General features: G+C 47.1%; 1 protein-coding gene across 4 annotated transcripts in view; it reads left to right on the top strand.

Moving 5' to 3' along the window:
• Nucleotides 1-17296, top strand: part of LRCH2 (leucine rich repeats and calponin homology domain containing 2) — a 41438-nt gene that overhangs the window by 14676 nt on the left and 9466 nt on the right. For 2 of the 4 annotated variants that reach the window (XM_087728388.1, XM_087728387.1), the window contains exons 4-16: nt 1184-1289; nt 1642-1778; nt 2570-2703; nt 3969-4056; nt 5393-5504; nt 6873-6970; nt 7106-7173; nt 7704-7808; nt 9060-9137; nt 11582-11650; nt 13293-13341; nt 14819-14935; nt 16435-16479. In XM_087728388.1, coding sequence (XP_087584514.1) covers nt 1184-1289; nt 1642-1778; nt 2570-2703; nt 3969-4056; nt 5393-5504; nt 6873-6970; nt 7106-7173; nt 7704-7808; nt 9060-9137; nt 11582-11650; nt 13293-13341; nt 14819-14935; nt 16435-16479 — 1206 coding nt within the window. The remainder of the gene's footprint in view (nt 1-1183; nt 1290-1641; nt 1779-2569; nt 2704-3968; nt 4057-5392; nt 5505-6872; nt 6971-7105; nt 7174-7703; nt 7809-9059; nt 9138-11581; nt 11651-13292; nt 13342-14818; nt 14936-16434; nt 16480-17296) is intronic. The other 2 variants (XM_087728390.1, XM_087728389.1) reach the window with 1 other exon arrangement.

Genomic DNA, 17296 nt, shown 5'->3' with positions numbered 1-17296 from the left:
ATTTTTCCTTTCAAATTCATTCTTAGGTACACATTCTTACAATTGTTATTTAACACATGTCAATTCATATCATTTTTCCGCCTGTATATTTAGCAATAGCAATAGCAGTTAGACTTATATACCGCTTCATAGGGCTTTCAGCCCTCTCTAAGCGGTTTACAGAGTCAGCATATATTGCCCCCAACAACAATCCGGGTCCTCATTTTACCCACCTCGGAAGGATGGAAGGCTGAGTCAACCTTGAGCCGGTGAGATTAGAACCGCTGAACTGCAGATAACAGCTGAAGTAGCCTGCAGTGCTGGATTTAACCACTGCGCCACCTCGGCTCTATTTACATGTAAATATTTACATGTAAATATTTTCTTATTTCCTCTCCCCCTATATTAAATCATATGTCATCTGAGATGCTTATTTCACGTTTTTCTTCCTTTCTCTTTCTATTTATACCTTTTTTCAAACCACTCGTAAAATCGGCCCCATTAGGAGAGAGAGAGGGGGAGAGAGAGAGAGAGAGAGAGAGAGAGAGATGCCTTTTGAAACCTTTTCCCTCTGAAACAAAAATCTGTTTTAAGAAAACCCTCCTTTAATAACCGCAGCAAGACTGTTGGTGGCGCAATACTGGAAGAAGGAAGATTTCCCTACTATTCAAGAATGGACATTAAAAGTAACAAACCTAGCAGAGATGGCTAAAATATCAGCATATCTCAAGGACCACTCAAACCAGAGATATAAACTGGAGTGGAGAAGATGGATTGACTATACTCAAAATAAATATGGGACTAAGAAACTCCAGATAGTTTATGACTGAAGAAACAAGGAATGATATAATCTGTTTAGAGCTAGCTTAGCAAAGAGGAGTTAAAGCTCAAATGAAAGATGTTATTAACTTTTTTTCCTTAAGTTTATTTTAGAACATTTTTGTTAAAGAGTTATACCCTGTATTGGTTCTGGGAAGCCGGGGGGGGGGGGGGAGGGGAGGAGGAGGGGAAGTAAACATTTGTAAAAGTTTTTTTTTTCTTCAAAATTTTCAATTAAAAAAAGGAAAGAAAACCCCCCTCCTTCCCTTTCTAGCAAAACAGGCCTTTCTCTCTCTTCCAAGAAGTTCCCTTCGCTTGGTTAAGCCATTCGGGTCAGCAAATGCTTGTTTAACTTTGGTTTCTGGTTTTCTGTTTCTCACCTCAGGACATCAGTTGCAATGAGATCCAGGTCCTTCCCCAACAGATAGGGAAACTGCACTCCTTAAAAGAACTCAACTTAAGAAGGAATAATCTCCACATGTTACCTGACGGTAAGCAGTTTCCCCTCTTCTTCCAAGATTCCTTTGAATCCATGTAGAGCCCGGGGTCCGGGGTGGTCTCCAAACCTTCGCAACTTCACTCCTGGTGGACTTCAGCTCCCAGAATTCCTCAGCCAGCATGGCTGACTTGAGGAATTCTGGGAGCTGAAGCCCACAAGCCGTAAAGTCTCCAAGATTGGCAAGATTGGTGCACTTCAGCTACCAGAATTCCTCAGCCAGCATGGCTGACTTGAGGAATTCTGGGAGCTGAAGTCCACAAGCCGTAAAGTGTCCAAGATTGGCAATTTTTTTGATTTAGACACAACGTCTCATGTCTGAAGGCCATCCTCTTCCTCCTTTGCAGAATTAGGAGAGCTTCCTTTGGTCAAGCTGGACTTCTCCTGTAATAAAGTCACAGAGATCCCCGTCTGCTTCCGGAAACTGAGACACTTGCAAGTCATCGTTCTGGATAATAACCCAATGCAGATCCCGCCGGCCCAGGTGTGTTAATCTTCCCCCCCCCCCCCCTGTCTTCAGTTCCGAAGGGCAACGGGGACTTGTGGCAAAAGGGTTCTGGGATCCATTGGGTCATCGAAGGGAAGCCCCTTTTCCGCCAGTGGTTCCCACTGAAGAGCCGAGGTGGCCCAGTGGTTAGACTGCAGTACTGCAGCCACTTCAGTTGACTGTTATCTGCAGTTCGGCGGTTCAAATCTCACCGGCTCAAGGTTGACTCAGCCTTCCATCCTTCCGAGGTGGGTAAAATGAGGACCCGGATTGTTGGGGGCAATATGCTGACTCTGTAAACCGCTTAGAGAGGGCTGAAAGTCCTATGAAGCGGTATATAAGTCTAACTGCTATTGCTATTGCTACTGCTATTCCCTAGGGCAGTGGTCTCCAACCTTGGCAACTTTAAGACCTGCGGACTTCAACTCCCAGAGTTCCTCAGCCAGCAAAGCTGGCTGAGGAACTCTGGGAGTTGAAGTCCGCAGGTCTTAAAGTTGCCAAGGTTGGAGACCACTGCCCTAGGGGACAGCCGGAGAGGGGCCGGTCTCTGTTTATGGGGCCCTGAAAAGTCTTTCCTGGAACCCCCCAAAGCTCCTGTGCCAAACCACAGGTTGGGCTAGTCAGCTGCCCCAGGAATAGGTCGGTAGTTTTGGGAGATTTACGTGAAGGGGTTATCAGTCAACACACACACACATACACAATCAGACACATCAAAGACAGAGGATTTCTTTTCCAGCCGATCTGACTCAAATTTTATTTCGGTTTCTTCCCTGCCTCTTTCTCAACAGATCTGCTTAAAGGGCAAAGTGCACATTTTTAAGTTCCTCAGTGTTCAGGCCTGCCTGAGAATGGACAAGAAGCCGGATTCCCTGGATCTGCCCTCCCTGGGAAGACGGATCCCTTCTCAGCCGCTCACCGACAGGTAAAGCTGCCTTCCCTTCTCAGAACGGAGCCTTCGCGGTGGCTTAAGGGTCCGTTCTGAGTCCCGGGGACGTCATTCCGGGAACCTCACCCGGCGAGGTCCCTTTACTGGCCCTGCCTCTGGCTTGTGCTTCCAGTTTTCCCTCCCCTGCCTGCCTTCTCTCTTCCCCTGGCGTGCCGGGCGTCACTGGTTAGGCAACAGCTGAGTGAGCTTGCTGGGCCTGGGTTCAGGAGCTGCCCCTCTGTTCTCTTCTGTGTGGATGAGAGAAGACCCCCCCTACATGGCTTCAGCCCACTGGAGCCTATCATTGCGTCTGAACGGGCTCTGGCTTCTCAGTCCTGGCCTGGGTCTTCAGCATCTCTCACTGGCCCTGCTTCCAAATCGCGGCCTGTCATAATGAAGCAGGCCAGGCCAGGCAGGAACCAGGAACTCCCCTCCTCTTCAGAACTGTAGCAGAATTTTGGGGTCTTGAACTGACTTACTCTTGTCTGCTAAATCAGTCTAGGGTTGGATCTGGATTGGGTTCTTTGGAGATAAGATAGTGAATGGAATGCAATAACAGTATGTCTAGACAAGGACGGATGGGTCCATAATAAGAGAATGGAGGCCCCTTAGAGATCAGCCATAGGCCATGTCTTTGCTTAACCTCTGAGCAGAGCCAGGGATTTAACTACTGTATTTTTCGGAGTATAAGATGCACCTCTTTCACCTCTAAAAGAGCGTGGAAATTTTGATGCATCTTATACGCTGAAAAATACGGTAGTATTTTTTTTTTTGCCTCATGAAGCCCCGCCCCCAAATCCCATTTTTGCAAAAAGCGAAAAATGGCCAGTTTTTCACAAAAAATGGCATTTTTGCCTTCCCCCCAGCCCTACTGAAGTCTGCAGAGTGCTCCTGAGGGCCGGGAGGGACAAAAACTTTTTTTTCTTACTTTGAAATCCTAGTGCGTCTTATACACCAGTGCGTCTTATAGTCCAAAAAATACAGAACAGTTCTACTGAAGAAGCCTGCCATCTACTGCCCGACCAACTTCATTATATTTTTTAGTCCGGAAGGGGAAAAAAATCAGAGTCCACCTTCTTAAAAAAACCTTTTGGGATAGGTTTATTTACCCCTTCTCATTTTCCCATCTCTGGGAAATGGTTTGCTGTTCTTTGAGGAACTAAAAATTTCAATCAGTCCCTTTTTATCGTCGCCGGCCAGAACAGGGGAACTGAAAATATCGTTTCCTAGTGTTCGTAACCCACGTTCTTCTCCGTTAACAGCATAGAAGACTTTTATCCCAACAAAAATCACGGCCCGGACTCTGGAATTGGCAGTGATAATGGGGATAAAAGGTTATCCACAACGGAAGTAAGTCAGCGCTTTTCTTACATTGTCGAAAAAGAAAGAAATTGGTGTTTTTTTTCTTTCCTTTTTCCATCAGTTTTGGGATGGAGATCTCTCTCTCTCTCTCTCTCTTTCCTTCAGCTACCTGATCATTGCCTGATAAATCTTTGCAGTCCATTTAATGAACACGATGGGTTAGAAGAGGGGATCCCCAAACTTGGCAACTTTTAAGACTTGTGGACTTCAGCTCCCAGAATTCTCTGGTGGCTGGGGAATTCTGGGAGTTGAAGTCCACAAGCCGTAAAGTTGCCTGGTTTGAAGACCTCTGATTTCTAAGTGGAGAGATTGCAGAGGAAGGGATTACAAGAGAGTAAGTTATGCTGGCTGGGGAATTCTGGGAGTTGAAGTCCACAAGCCTTAAAAGTTGCCTAGTTTGAAGACCTCTGATTTCTAAGTGGAGAGATTGCAGAGGAAGGGATTACAAGAGAGTAAGTTATGCTGGCTGGGGAATTCTGGGAGTTGAAGTCCACAAGCCTTAAAGTTGCCTAGTTTGAAGACCTCTGATTTCTAAGTGGAGAGATTGCAGAGGAAGGGATTACAAGAGAGTTGGCTCTGCTGGCTGGGAGTTGAAGTGCACCAGTCTTAAAGTTCCCAGGTTTGAAGACCTCTGATGTAAATGGAGAGATTGCAGAGGAAGGGATTACAAGAGAGTAAATTATGCTGGCTGGGGAATTCTGGGAGTTGAAGTCCACAAGTCATAAACTTGCCAAGTTTAAAGACCTCTGATTTCTAAGTGGAGAGATTGCAGAGGAAGGGATTACAAGAGAGTAAGTTATGCTGGCTGAGGAATTCTGGGAGTTGTGTTAGAAGTGACTCTCCAGCACAGTGAAGTTGTATACATCAGGCTCCCCTACTCTTGTGGCCTCAGGCGTATTGCAACTTCACAACTCCCAGTTGTGCGACTTGCTTGCGCAGGAATTTTATCAGCATGCCTGGTCAGCAAGTTGCTGGAAAATGCCACATTAATTTACGTTACAGATTTGATAGCAACAAAAAAAAGGGAGGGGGGGAATCAAATTTCCCTGAATTTTTTTTTCATTCGTCAGGCACATGAAACTAGACCCCACTGAAGCATTTCTGGATGTGTTGTGAGTTGTGACAACTATTTATATAACTGAATGAATGTCTGTATTGGATGCTCCATGAAAGAAACAAGGGGGGGGGCTCCTTCTCGGAAGGGCTGCGGTTGGGATCCCAGCGTCACACGGGGCCTCCTCGGAAAAAAACGGTTTTGCAATTGTGGCTTCCTCGGAAAGACAAATGCGAAGGGCTTGTGATGATGTCCCCTGTGTTTCCTCAGCCATCCGATGACGACACGGTCAGCCTCCACTCTCAGGTGTCGGAATCGACAAGGGAACAGACACTCCGAAATGACAATCAGTTGCTAGGGAACAAACCCGAATTGCATAAAGGTAAATTCCTACTGTTGTGGCCGGCCAGCGGAGCTGGCAGCAGATTCGGACAGTGAGGAGGTTGGGGAGGAACCTGAGCCAGTCCTGGAGTCTGGGGAAGGCTCTGATGAGGGCTCTGGGTCAGAGGCAGAGAGGGGGCCAGGGCCGTCTGACAGTTATCAGCTGCCTTTGGAGTTGGACTTCAGTGAGGCAGAAGAACAGCTGGAGCCTGTTCCCAGTGTGTGCATGTGCAGAGTTGCCAGATGAAGGGAACAGCTGAAGAACGGGTTGACTTGGGAGTAAGGCCACAAGTGGACAGTGAATGGCCCCTCCCAGAGGAAATAAAAGAGGAGCGAAAGGGGAGTGGAGTTTGCAGGAGACAATGAGTTCGCTTAATTGGCTCGTGACTCTCTGAGACTCCTGGCCAAGTTCTGCAGATATCGGCCTGGCAGCTCTCCAAACCAGATAAGGTCTGAGACCGTAAATCCTCCCTCGAAAGACTTTGCTGGATGCGAATGAGCAGAATTCACAAGAAATTAATAAAAGGTTTTTTTTTGTCAGGACCAGGAGTTGGCTTCAGGCTCTTGGGAAGCCTCAATCACAATACCTACATCCAGGTGGTTTGGGGAGGAAGTTGCAAAGATTGAGAAAGACCTGCTTGAGAGCTTTTATATACGGTCAATCTAACCATATATATATATGCACAGGTTCAAATCCCAGTAAGGGTATGGCTAGCTGATGAGAGCTAAATAGCTTGAAATAGATCTATACTAGTCTCCCTTTATTTATTTATCAGCACAAATAAAAAAAACACACACATATATATATATATATATATATATATATATATATATGTATGTATGTATGTATGTATGTATGTATGTATGTATGTATATGTATATGTATATGTATATGTATATGTATATGTATATGTATATGACTGACACACACACACACACACACACACACACACACACACACACACACACACACACACACACACACATATATATATATATATATATATATATATATATATATATAATATTTAGTGTCACAACCCCTGGTATGCCCCAATTATGGGAGGAAGCTAACAGTTTCCATTATCTGTCAATCGGCTCGTCACAAGAGTCCATCACGACAGAAACCCAGTATTTTTACTGTTGCCTTTGTTATATTTGTGTTGTATTTGTGCTGATAAATAAATAAAGGGAGACTAGTATAGATCTATTTCAAGCTATTTAGCTCTCATCAGCTAGCCATACCCTTCCTGGGATTCGAACCTGTGCTGTATTGCATCTTAGGCAAACGTCTTAGCCATTAAGCATATATTTTATAAATATATATATATATATATGTCTCCCTTTTCCTTTTTAAACAAATCCCTAGACCCTGATGTGTGTGATTACCTGGATCCCAGCTCAGAGGATGTGGCTGCGTGTGACCAAGGAGATCCCCAGACCGGATCCTCCGTCTCTTACATTAAGGTAGCCGCGTCTTAAAAGTAGAAAGACAAAGTGAATGAGTCGTGGAGGCTTTCTAGATCTAAAGTTAAATAAAGTGACTTCTGCCCACCCACACTCACCCTTCCCTCCCCCCCCTCTTTCCTCTACCTGTGTAAGGAACGAGGGAAGTCAGCAGAGAAGCCACAGAAGAATGACCGACGTGAAGATTGGCACGAGGAGAAGAGGTGGGTCCCGGCAGGGTTTCGGAATGATCTACTTGGGGACCCTTCACACACAGGATCTGTTGGGCAGAAGGGATCTAATCGGGGCATCCCAACCTTGGCAACTTTAAAGATGTGTGGACTTCAACTCCCGGAATTAGCAATAGCAATAGCAGTTAGACTTATATACCGCTCCATAGGGCTTTCAGCCCTCTCTAAGCGGTTTACAGAGTCAGCATATCGCCCCCAACAACAATCCGGGTCCTCATTTTACCCACCTCGGAAGGATGGAAGGCTGAGTCAACCTTGAGCCGGTGAGATTTGAACCGCCGAACTGCAGAACTGCAGTCAGCTGAAGTAGCCTGCAGTGCTGCATTTAACCACTGCGCCACCTCGGCCCTCAATTCTAGGTTGGCTGGGGAATTCTGGGAGTTGAAGTCCACACATCTTGAAAGTTGGCCCGGGTGGGAAACCCTAACTTTATCCGAGAAATATGGATTGACGGATTGATTGATTGATTGGTTGATTGATTGATTGATTGATTGATTGATTAGCATTCAGAAAGAAAAGGCACCGGCCGAAGAAGACGACGACCTGAAGGAGGTGACCGACTTGCGGAAAATTGCCGCCAAGCTTCTGCAGCAGGAGCAGAAGAACAGGTACGAGAGAGCTTGTGGGTCCCGTGGGAAGCCAGGGACGCCTCAGTGGGGGTCTGCCCTGACCCGCTGTTTGCACGGCATCTGAGGAACCAAGTTGGGAGAGGATGATCTGAAAGAAGACGACTCTAGGGCTAATCTAGCTGCCACCTTTTAAAATGCACACCTCCGTCCTTTGCCCAAATGGATCTGTCAGGTGCGACTTCATTTAATAATCAGGAAAGGAACCACTCAACTCCCATTTGTTTGAAATGAAGCGTACTTTTACTAATTACAAATGAACAGTAGCGAAGCGAAGCTGAATCTGGTTAATTAGGCGCGAAAGCGAAGAATATCATGTATGATTCAATCCCCTCCCCTTGGCACCCCAGTCCATAGTCCAATTATAATTCACCCAACTCTCAGGTGGGAGATATCTTCAAAACTCATCACCAGGTTGGAATGCTGGACAGTTAACCTTGGCGGGAAACTCCCTTCCTCCACATGGCCAGCGTCTAGAATCTTCCTCCAGCACATAATGATTCCCCTCCCAAATACCATGCCCCCTCCCTCCCTGTTTCAATGGCAGCCGAAGCAGTTTCAGTTTCAGTTTTGGTTTATTTGTATGCCGCCCTTCTCCAGGAGGGACTCAGGGCGGCGAACAACTCAAAGGGGAAAGGGAACATAAACAACAGTACCCATAATTAAAATACACGAAAATCACACAGCCATACCAGTCGAGAGGGGAGGGGAACTCATCAACCCCAGGCCTGCCGGCACAGCCAGGTTTTGACGGCTTTCCGGAAGGCCTGGAGAGAGGTGAGGGTCCGGATCTCCGCGGGGAGTTCGTTCCAAAGGGCCGGAGCTGCCACAGAGAAGGCCCTCCCCCGGGTAGTAGCCAGATGGCATTGGCTGGTGGACGGAACCCGGAGGAGGCCGACCCTGTGCGATCTGACGGGTCTTTGGGAGGTAATTGGCAGCAGGCGGTCTCTCAAGTACCCAGGTGATTGGCAGCAGCAAAGCAGAGGCTGACAGGATCCCAAAAAGCCTTCTCTCTACTCAGAAAGTTCCTGGCCTCTTCGAAGGGGTTATCTTCCACAGCTTGGCCATAAAACCTTTTCTTTTTTGGGTGTGTGTGTGTGTTTTCTTCTCTTGTCTTAAGTGGGTTACACTCTCCTCTTTCTCTCTCTTCCGCTGACTTTACTAACGGCTCTCCTGTCACTCTTCACGGCTCCCTCCCTCCTCCACCTTGGGGTACGTGGCACACGAATTCAGACGGAGGCCCTTAAGCTATAGAGGTTCCTTCAGCGAAAAGCTTTTCCAGAGGACCAGGGTGGCAGGACGCGCGTCAAGGTACTGGGGTCTCAAGGCCTGGGGGAACGTATAGGGGACCAGCCCATAACAACCCTCCGGATAACAGTTTTTGGTCTAACGGGAAAGTCTGGGGAGGAAAATTGAAGAAACCCCCCAATTTAGGTGTCCTAAATTCCTCTCAGGTGCCTGGTGGCCATCCTGACTGCTTGGGACCTCAGAGGTCTTCTAGTCCAACCTCCTCCTAGGCCAACCCGTTCAAAGGGACTATATTCATATATATGTTTCCTTATAGACAGCAGCAAAATAAGTTGGAACATTGCTTAAACTGGTAGCAGATAGCTTACGAAGCAGTGGGATATTCTTAACCTAATTGATATGAGCTGGGCAAAGGGGTTGGGGAAAAAACCTCGGCATTACCTACTCAGTCGTCCCCATCTACAACCCCTCCAACAATACACAGAACTTTAGACAATATGGCTGGGTAGAGAAGGCACCCACATTGCAAAATCTACAGACAACTTTGCTATCGATACAAAATAATATGGCTAGGAATCCAGAGATCACCGAAAAATCCCTGGCCGACATTAAAAATGAAATGGGAGACATGAGGGGTGAGTTGTCCGGTCTATTTTTGAGAACCTCCAGTAACCCACAACTCCGGGAGGCAAACTTGTTTCAAGTCTTTGACTGCCCCGTCGTAAGAATGGGATTCTCCTCTGTGTGCAGTCAGAAGGGCCATGGCTGCGGTAGAGTCCGCGGGCCTCAATTTGCACCCTCGCATTTGCCATCTTAACTTTGGCAACCACACCTGTGAAGCAGGTACCTTGGAAAAAACCTCTGGGAAGGATCTTGAGAGATCTGCGACCCAAATTGGGAAACAGGTTTCTCTTGAATGCTTACCTGGAGACCAGATTCCGGACCAAGCCTTTAAGGTGTGGTTCAAGCTGCTTCGGTGCAAAAGAGTCTTTGTAAGAGCCGAGGTGGCGCAGTGGTTAGGGTGCAGTACTGCAGGCCACTTCAGCTGACTGTTATCTGCAGTTCGGCGGTTCTAATCTCACCGGCTCAAAGGTTGACTCAGCCTTCCATCCTTCCGAGGTGGGTGAAATGAGGACCCGGATTGTTGTTGGGGGCAATATGCTGACTCTGTAAACCGCTTAGAGAGGGCTGAAAGCCCTATGAAGCGGTATATAAGCCTAACTGCTATTCCTATTGCTATTTGACGGTACTGTATTTTTAGGAGTATAAGACGCACCTTTTCCTCTCAAAAAAAGAAGGTGAAAATCTGGGTGCGTTTTATACACTGAATGCAGCATTTTTTGGCCTCCTGAAACCCCACCTCCTTCACAAAAATGGCGGTGCATAGCCTTTAGGAGGCTTCTAGAGTGCTCCCGGGGACTGGGGAGGGTAGAAATGAGCAAAAAACAGCGCTTTTTGCTCAATTTTGCCCCCCCCCCCAGCCTCCTAAAGGCTATGCATGCCCTTTTTTTGACAAAAACAGACCTGTTTTTTGCTCAATCCCCCCTCCCCGACCCCAGGAGCACTCTATAAGCCTTCTAAAGGCTATTTAATTTAATTTGTTTAATTTAATTTATTAGATTTATAGGCCGCCCAATCCCGGAGGACTCTTATTTGTGTCCCCCCCCTTTTTTTTTGACAAAGAACAGCCTGTTTTCACGAAAAATGGGCCATTATTTTGCTCGTTTTTGCCCACCCACCCCCAGGAGCACTTCATAAGCCCCCTAAGGCAATTCATGCCCCTTTTTTTTTTTGAAGAAAAAAAAAAGGGCCATTTTCATGAAAAACGAGCCGTTTTTGGGACGTTTGCAGAGTGCAAAAACTTTTTTTTTTAAAAAAAAATTGCCTCTTCAAAACCTTGGTGCGTGTCTGAAAAATACACAGCATTTAAAGAAAAGGAGACTTTTCTTGTTCAGACATGGGGGGGGGGGGTCAGTGATCCACTACGGGCCACTTCCTGGAAGGGGGAAGAATGACCCTGCTGGTCAGCTGGGAAGACCCCCCCCCCCCCTTTTCCCTTGGTCCTGCAAGATTAGATGGAAGACGCTCCTCCCTCCTGCCTCTCTTCTGGCCCGACTAGGGTGGGATCCGGTTCAGACAACCTGTGCTGAGGGAGCCCCTGTTTCCTTCTTATTTCTCTCCGCCTTTCCTGTCAATCCTCCTGGTTCCTGTCTTTCCTTGCTATTCCTTCCCTCGTGACTTTGCTCCTTCTCGGCTCCCTTTTCCCAGACTGTCCCCCGCAACCTCAGAGGACAGCTTGATACTCCACCCACCCCCGGACAGGGTTAAAAGCCAGACCAGGGAATGGCAGCCCAGCCGGGGGTCTTCGCTGGAGAATTTTTTTGGGGGGGGAACGGGCCGTCCTCAGCAAAGGCTGCAAGAGCTCAAGCTCGGCGCAAAGAAAACGCAGAGCTGAAGCTGTTTCCGTGAGCCTGCGTGTCATACGGGGACATTTTTATTGCTTTCAGGCTCCTGAATCACTCCACCCCGACAAGCACGAGAAACCGACCAAAACAGACTGTGGACACAGAAAAAAGGTACGGAGGGGGCTTTACGCGTTGAGGGGGTGGGAAATAGATGAAAACTATTGGTGTGAGCTTGTTGCGTGAAAAAGACTTTGCAGAGGGCCCCCCGAAACAAAGGGACCCTGAAAGGGACCCTCTGAAGGTTACTCTTGGGGAACTGGCCCTACTGCAGAGAGTCCGGAGCTGTGAGGTTGGTGCAGCCCCCACGTCCTTTCCAGAAATCCTTTCGCACACATGATCTGAATAAGACTTCACTGTGTCCTGTCAGGCCTCCAGTCATATTCCTCTCTGGATCTTTGGCCTGCCACACACACACTCTTATTTTACTAATGCTGTTTCATTAGTGGGGAAATGGGAGGGGGGATTGTACGGAGTTAGATGATATGTAGCCATAACAACATTCTTTCTAGAAAAGCCAAGGTCATCATCCTTTGTCTTGCACCTCTGCACCTGACCAGAGCTGGATGGGTGGAAGCTGCCAGCGTGGCAGTGGAAGATTGGACCATGTGATGGACTTGTGGGTGCGGGGGGCAAGATCTTGAACTTTCAACTGGGTGAGGAACGGGAAGCTTTCAGATTGTCAGTCCAAGGCAGAGTGTGCCAACATGGCTCTCTTCATAAATTGGAACTTTGAGCAATCCTTTGCCTTGGACTCTGATTTAATTTTGGATGGTATTTGGAACGCTGACGTTAACCTGAATCTGAACGCTTCCCAGGTCTTCCCACCCAGCTGAAAGTTCATGATCTTGCCCCCCGCACCCACAAGTCCATCACATGGTCCAATCTTCCACTGCCATGCTGGCAGCTTCCACCCATCCAGCTCTGGTCAGGTGCAGAGGTGCAAAGACAAAGGATGACCTTGGTTTTCTAGAAAGAATGTTGTTATAGCTACATATAGCCCTGTAGGGGGAGAGCCTGTGGGAGCGCCTTCCCTCTGGAATGAGCTGCCCCCGGAGCTTCGTATAATCCCCGACCTCCGGTCCTTCCGACGCGCCCTAAAAAGTTGGCTTTTCCAGCAAGCCAGCCTGGCCTGAACAAAACAAAATAAATTATTGATCATTGTTAATTTTAATTTGATTTTTTTAAAAAAAATGTTATTCTGAATTCTAATTGGGTTTGTTTGGGATATTCTATTTAATTTCTTTTTAACTTTTATACTATGTGTTTCTCTTAATGTTGTACACCGCCCTGAGTCCTTGGGAGAAGGGCGGCATATAAATCTAATAAACCTAAACCTAGGTGCGTCTTATACTTCGGAGCGTCTTACACTCTGAAAAATACGGTTCACCTCCCAGAAGTCACGTCTGGAGAAATGCAGACCTCGAAAAAATAAATAATAATACTTCCTTTTACTGCGAACGTTTAAAATTTTATAGTTTCCCACATTGCTTGTGCTTTTCTTTAGGGATTTTTTTTAAAAAAAATGAGTCCTAAAATACGTAGGTTATTTGGTTATAAATATACATATTGGTAATATTTCAGCTCAGATTAGAAATGGGCTCCCTGGGTCCTGGGAAAAACTGCGAGAAAAGTTGGACGTTTTGAGTGAGGAGCCGCACACATTTAATAAAGAAAGAGAGGGGTTTTTCTTTTTAAAGCTAACAACTTTATGCTTTGTTATATTTTGTTTTTGTGTGTGTGTGTGTGTGTGCAGCCTTTCTGCAGACGAAGCAAATTCTCCGTCTTCCCCCTGCAGCTGGCAGGTAATGTAGAGAGGTGAAAGCATCCGGCAGCTCTCCCCGGGCGGCTGTAATTGTTCGGCTTGTTCCTCGCAAAACGTTTCTTCGCTCCCACGTTTGATCGCTCTTTATATCTTGGGTTGCAAACGAGCTGCCTTGGTTCGTGGAAAGTGCGCCTGGCGCCGGATAATCGGGTGGGATTCCTTGGTGCTGCCTGTTGTGCAGTGCGGTAGTTGCGACAGATCACGTGACGCTCTGCCGCTGGGGAGCATTTGAACAGCTACCCCCAAATTCTGATCAGCTTCCTAGAAGGCCTTGTCAAGTCCAGCAGTTTTTAATAACGTCGGATGAAGAAATTCAACCCTAAACGCTTCACATTTTGCTTTATTTTGCTGGGATTTTCTCCTCGGCCATTTAGTCCTCTGGGTAAAACCCACAGTTGTCCTTTCCCAGCAATGAGTGGGATTCCTGCAGATTGCCCCAAGAGCAATCTTGGTGGCATTGATAGGCTTTTAATCCAAACCAAGGGGACACGGGAGCTCGGTGGCTAAGACTCTGAACTTGTCAATCAGAAAGGTGAGCAGTTCAGCGGTTCGAATCCCCAGCGCCGCGTAACGGAGTGAGCTCCCGTGACTTGTCCCAGCTTCTGCCAACCTAGCAGTCCGAAAGCAGGTAAAAAATGCAAGTAGAAAAATAGGAACCACCTTTGGCGGGAAGGGAACAGCGTTCCGTGCGCCTTCGGCGTTGAGTCATGCCGGCCACATGACCACAGAGACGTCTTCGCACAGCGCTGGCTCTTCGGCGTTGAAACGGAGATGAGCACCGCCCCCTAGAGTCGGGAACGACTAGGACAGATGTGCAAGGGAATCCTTTACTTTTAATCCAAGCCAATTGCGCAGTATGATGTTTAGTTAAGTGGGCGAATTCCATGAATTGCATCAATATTTTTACCAGCGAACAGGTAGATCGATCTATGGAACAATATATCAACTAGTCGCTGTCAGTATTTTGATTTAATAATAATGATGAAGCCCTGCCAGCTGTCTAACACTCTCAGTGCAAACACTGATCATTTCGCTCGCACGTTTTTTATTCCATTTCCCACCCCGTGCAAGGTATGTTCTTGTTCTTGATTGGAAGTGAAAGCCCTTAATTGCTCTGAGCATTACGTTCACCAGAGAACCTGAGTGAACGCCACACATGCAAATGTATCCGTGGCTCCCCTGCCTTCTGAATTCCATTTATTTGTGATTTGCCTTGCTGGCAAAAACGCTGGAAGGCTAGTTTGGGAAAAGCATGTATTGTCTTATATGTAAAAAGTCTGTTTTCCCCCCCCTTTCCTTTTGGATTGTGAGCCGCCCTGAGTCCCCCCAGGGAAAAGGGCGGCATATAAATAAACTTCCAAATTCCAAATTCCATTGCTCGTTTCACTGGAGATGTGGGACGATCCTGGTAAACTTCATAGATCCAAAGTCTTAGAGGTTGTTTTTTCTCTCTGCAGTCTCTGGAAAATCAGAAGGGACACCCGGACGGCCCCCGTTGGCCAGATTTGCAGCCGGTCATCTGGCAGAACGAGGAAAGGCGGCGGAGCAAGCAGATCAGGAGGGAGTATTTCAAAGTAAGCCCCCCCCCCTTCTTTTTTTCCCCCCCTCTGCCTGCCAAACTAACCAAAAGATCAGCCTAAGAATATATAACCATTTCTGCCCTTAGAAAGTGTCAGAAACCCCTGAAAGAGAACTTAAAAGTCACATTTGTAATTATTTTTCTTGGCCAAAAAAAATAATAATGAACAGAATAAAAACTTTTCCAAGAGCCGAGGTGGCGCAGTGGTTAGAGTGCAGTACTGCAGGCCACTTCAGCTGACTGCTAACTGCAGTTCGGCGGTTTAAATCTCACCGGCTCAAGGTTGACTCAGCCTTCCATCCTTCCGAGGTGGGTAAAATGAGGACCCAGACTGTGGGGGGCGATATGCTGGCTCTGTAAACCGCTTAGAGTGGGCTGAAAGCCCTATGAAGAGGTATATAAGTCGAACTGCTATTGCTATTGCTTATAAGGAAGAAAATTGGTGAGAAAAGAATAGAGAAGTGAAAGAGAAATAGTAGGAGAAAAAGATATATTTTTTTAATGGCCTTCGGTATTATAAATGCATTTGAATTTTATCTTCTCTCTTTTGAGTTTAGATCGAAACTCCCTTGTTCCCATAATCAAACTCACAAATCACGTACTGTAGATTATTATTTTTTTGCCTTTTTCAGTCCATAAAAGATTTCCAGTCCCAGACAGAGCCATATCCTGCCTTTTAAAATGCTTGCAAACAACCTACTGTATTTTTTAGAGTATAAAACGCACCAGAGTATAAGACACTGTTACTGTTTATTGAATTTATAGGCCGCCCAATCCTGAAGGACTCCGGGCGGCTTACAGAAACAAAAATGTAAAAAGGATTAAAAACAAATAAAACACAACAAATTTAAAAGAGACACAACATGCACCCAATCTAAGCGGGGCTGGACCTCAATCCCGAGGTCAACAGCCCCCAGGCCTGCCGGAATAGCCAGGTTTTGATAGCTTTTCGGAAGGCCATGAGAGTGGGTAGGGTCCGGATCTCTGGGGGTAGCTCATTCCATAGGGCCGGAGCGGCAATAGAGAAGGCCCTCCTCTGAGGCGTCGCCAGCCGACATTGTCCAGCTGATGGCACCTGCAGAAGGCTCATCCTCTGCCTTCATACCAAGGTGTTGAAACTAAGGATGCCTGCTAGGGAATGCTTTATTTGGAGAGCATCAGAGTTTATCCTTGAGGAAATGCAGCTAGGATTATTATGGGAATGGGCACCAATAAGCCTTTCTCTAGAGAGAGCCTTTCGGTCGTGCAGTTCTTCCTCTGGGAAACCAAATCCAATTTATTATCCTGGTTACTGAGCCTCAGCATTACACATCGCCTCTTGACCAGCATTTTAAGCCCCCAAGAGAACACCCCCTAAAGATTCTGTGGCTATGCCAGCGTGGCCCCGCGTCTCTTGTCTCCGGGTGGATTGGTTATGTGGCGAGAGGATGAAGCAAGAGAGTCGGAAGTGATGAAACAAACACAGTCAGGCTTCGCAATCTCTCTGTTTTTCAGTACAAGTCTTCGCGGAAGAGCTCCAGTGGAAACGAAAACGACGAGGTAAGTGAGGAGCGGGAGACGAGATGAAACTTAACGGTGGGAATCAAGGATTCCCTAACATCCTTCTTTAAATTCTCCACCCAATGCTGGCGTGCAAAGTCGTTTCCCTCCCCTCTCGGGGAGAAATAATGCCGGAGTACAATTTAGATCAACAGCCCATCAATTCAAGACAGCTTAGAGCCATTGGATACAATCTCATGGAGATGAATCGAGGCTTCTGAATATCTCCCTCGGCCTGTCCAGGAACCGGTCTTCAATTATCTCTTGGTTTTTTTGCAACGCTCTGCCCTGATTCAAACCTTGGTTTCTATGAAATCTCTGCCGCCCCAGGGATCTGCTGAAGGGTGGATTGCGCATGCTTTAATAAATAACCAGGCATAGAAACAAGGAAGATAGAATAGAATAGAATAGAATTTTATTATTTGTATGCCGCCCTTCTCCGGGAGGACTCAGGGCGGCGAACAATTCAAGGGGAAAAAACGGGAACATAAAAACGAAATACAAATAATAAAAGTAAGCAACAGTCGCACAACCATACGTGTCGAGAGGGGAGGGAACTCATCACCCCCAGGCCTGCCGGCAAAGCCAGGTTTTGACGGCTTTTCGGAAGGCCTGGAGAGAGGTGAGGGTCCGAATCCCTGCGGGGAGTTCATTCCAGAGGGGCCGGAGCTGCCACAGAGAAGGCCCTCCCTCGGGTAATAGCCAGGTGGCATTGGCTGGTGGACGGAACCCGGAGGAGGCCAACCCTGTGAGATCTAATGGGTCTGTGGGAGGTAACTGGCAGCAGGCGGTCTCTCAAGTACCCAGGTCCAATACC

Source organism: Thamnophis sirtalis, unplaced genomic scaffold (genome assembly GCF_051295495.1).
Source record: "Thamnophis sirtalis isolate CommonGarterSnake01/CBP01778 unplaced genomic scaffold, rThaSir2_p1.2 scaffold_13, whole genome shotgun sequence".
Taxonomy (NCBI): Eukaryota; Metazoa; Chordata; class Lepidosauria; order Squamata; family Natricidae; genus Thamnophis; species Thamnophis sirtalis.
Note: the sequence above shows the minus strand (reverse complement) of the source record. Positions and strands in the feature narration are given on the sequence as shown.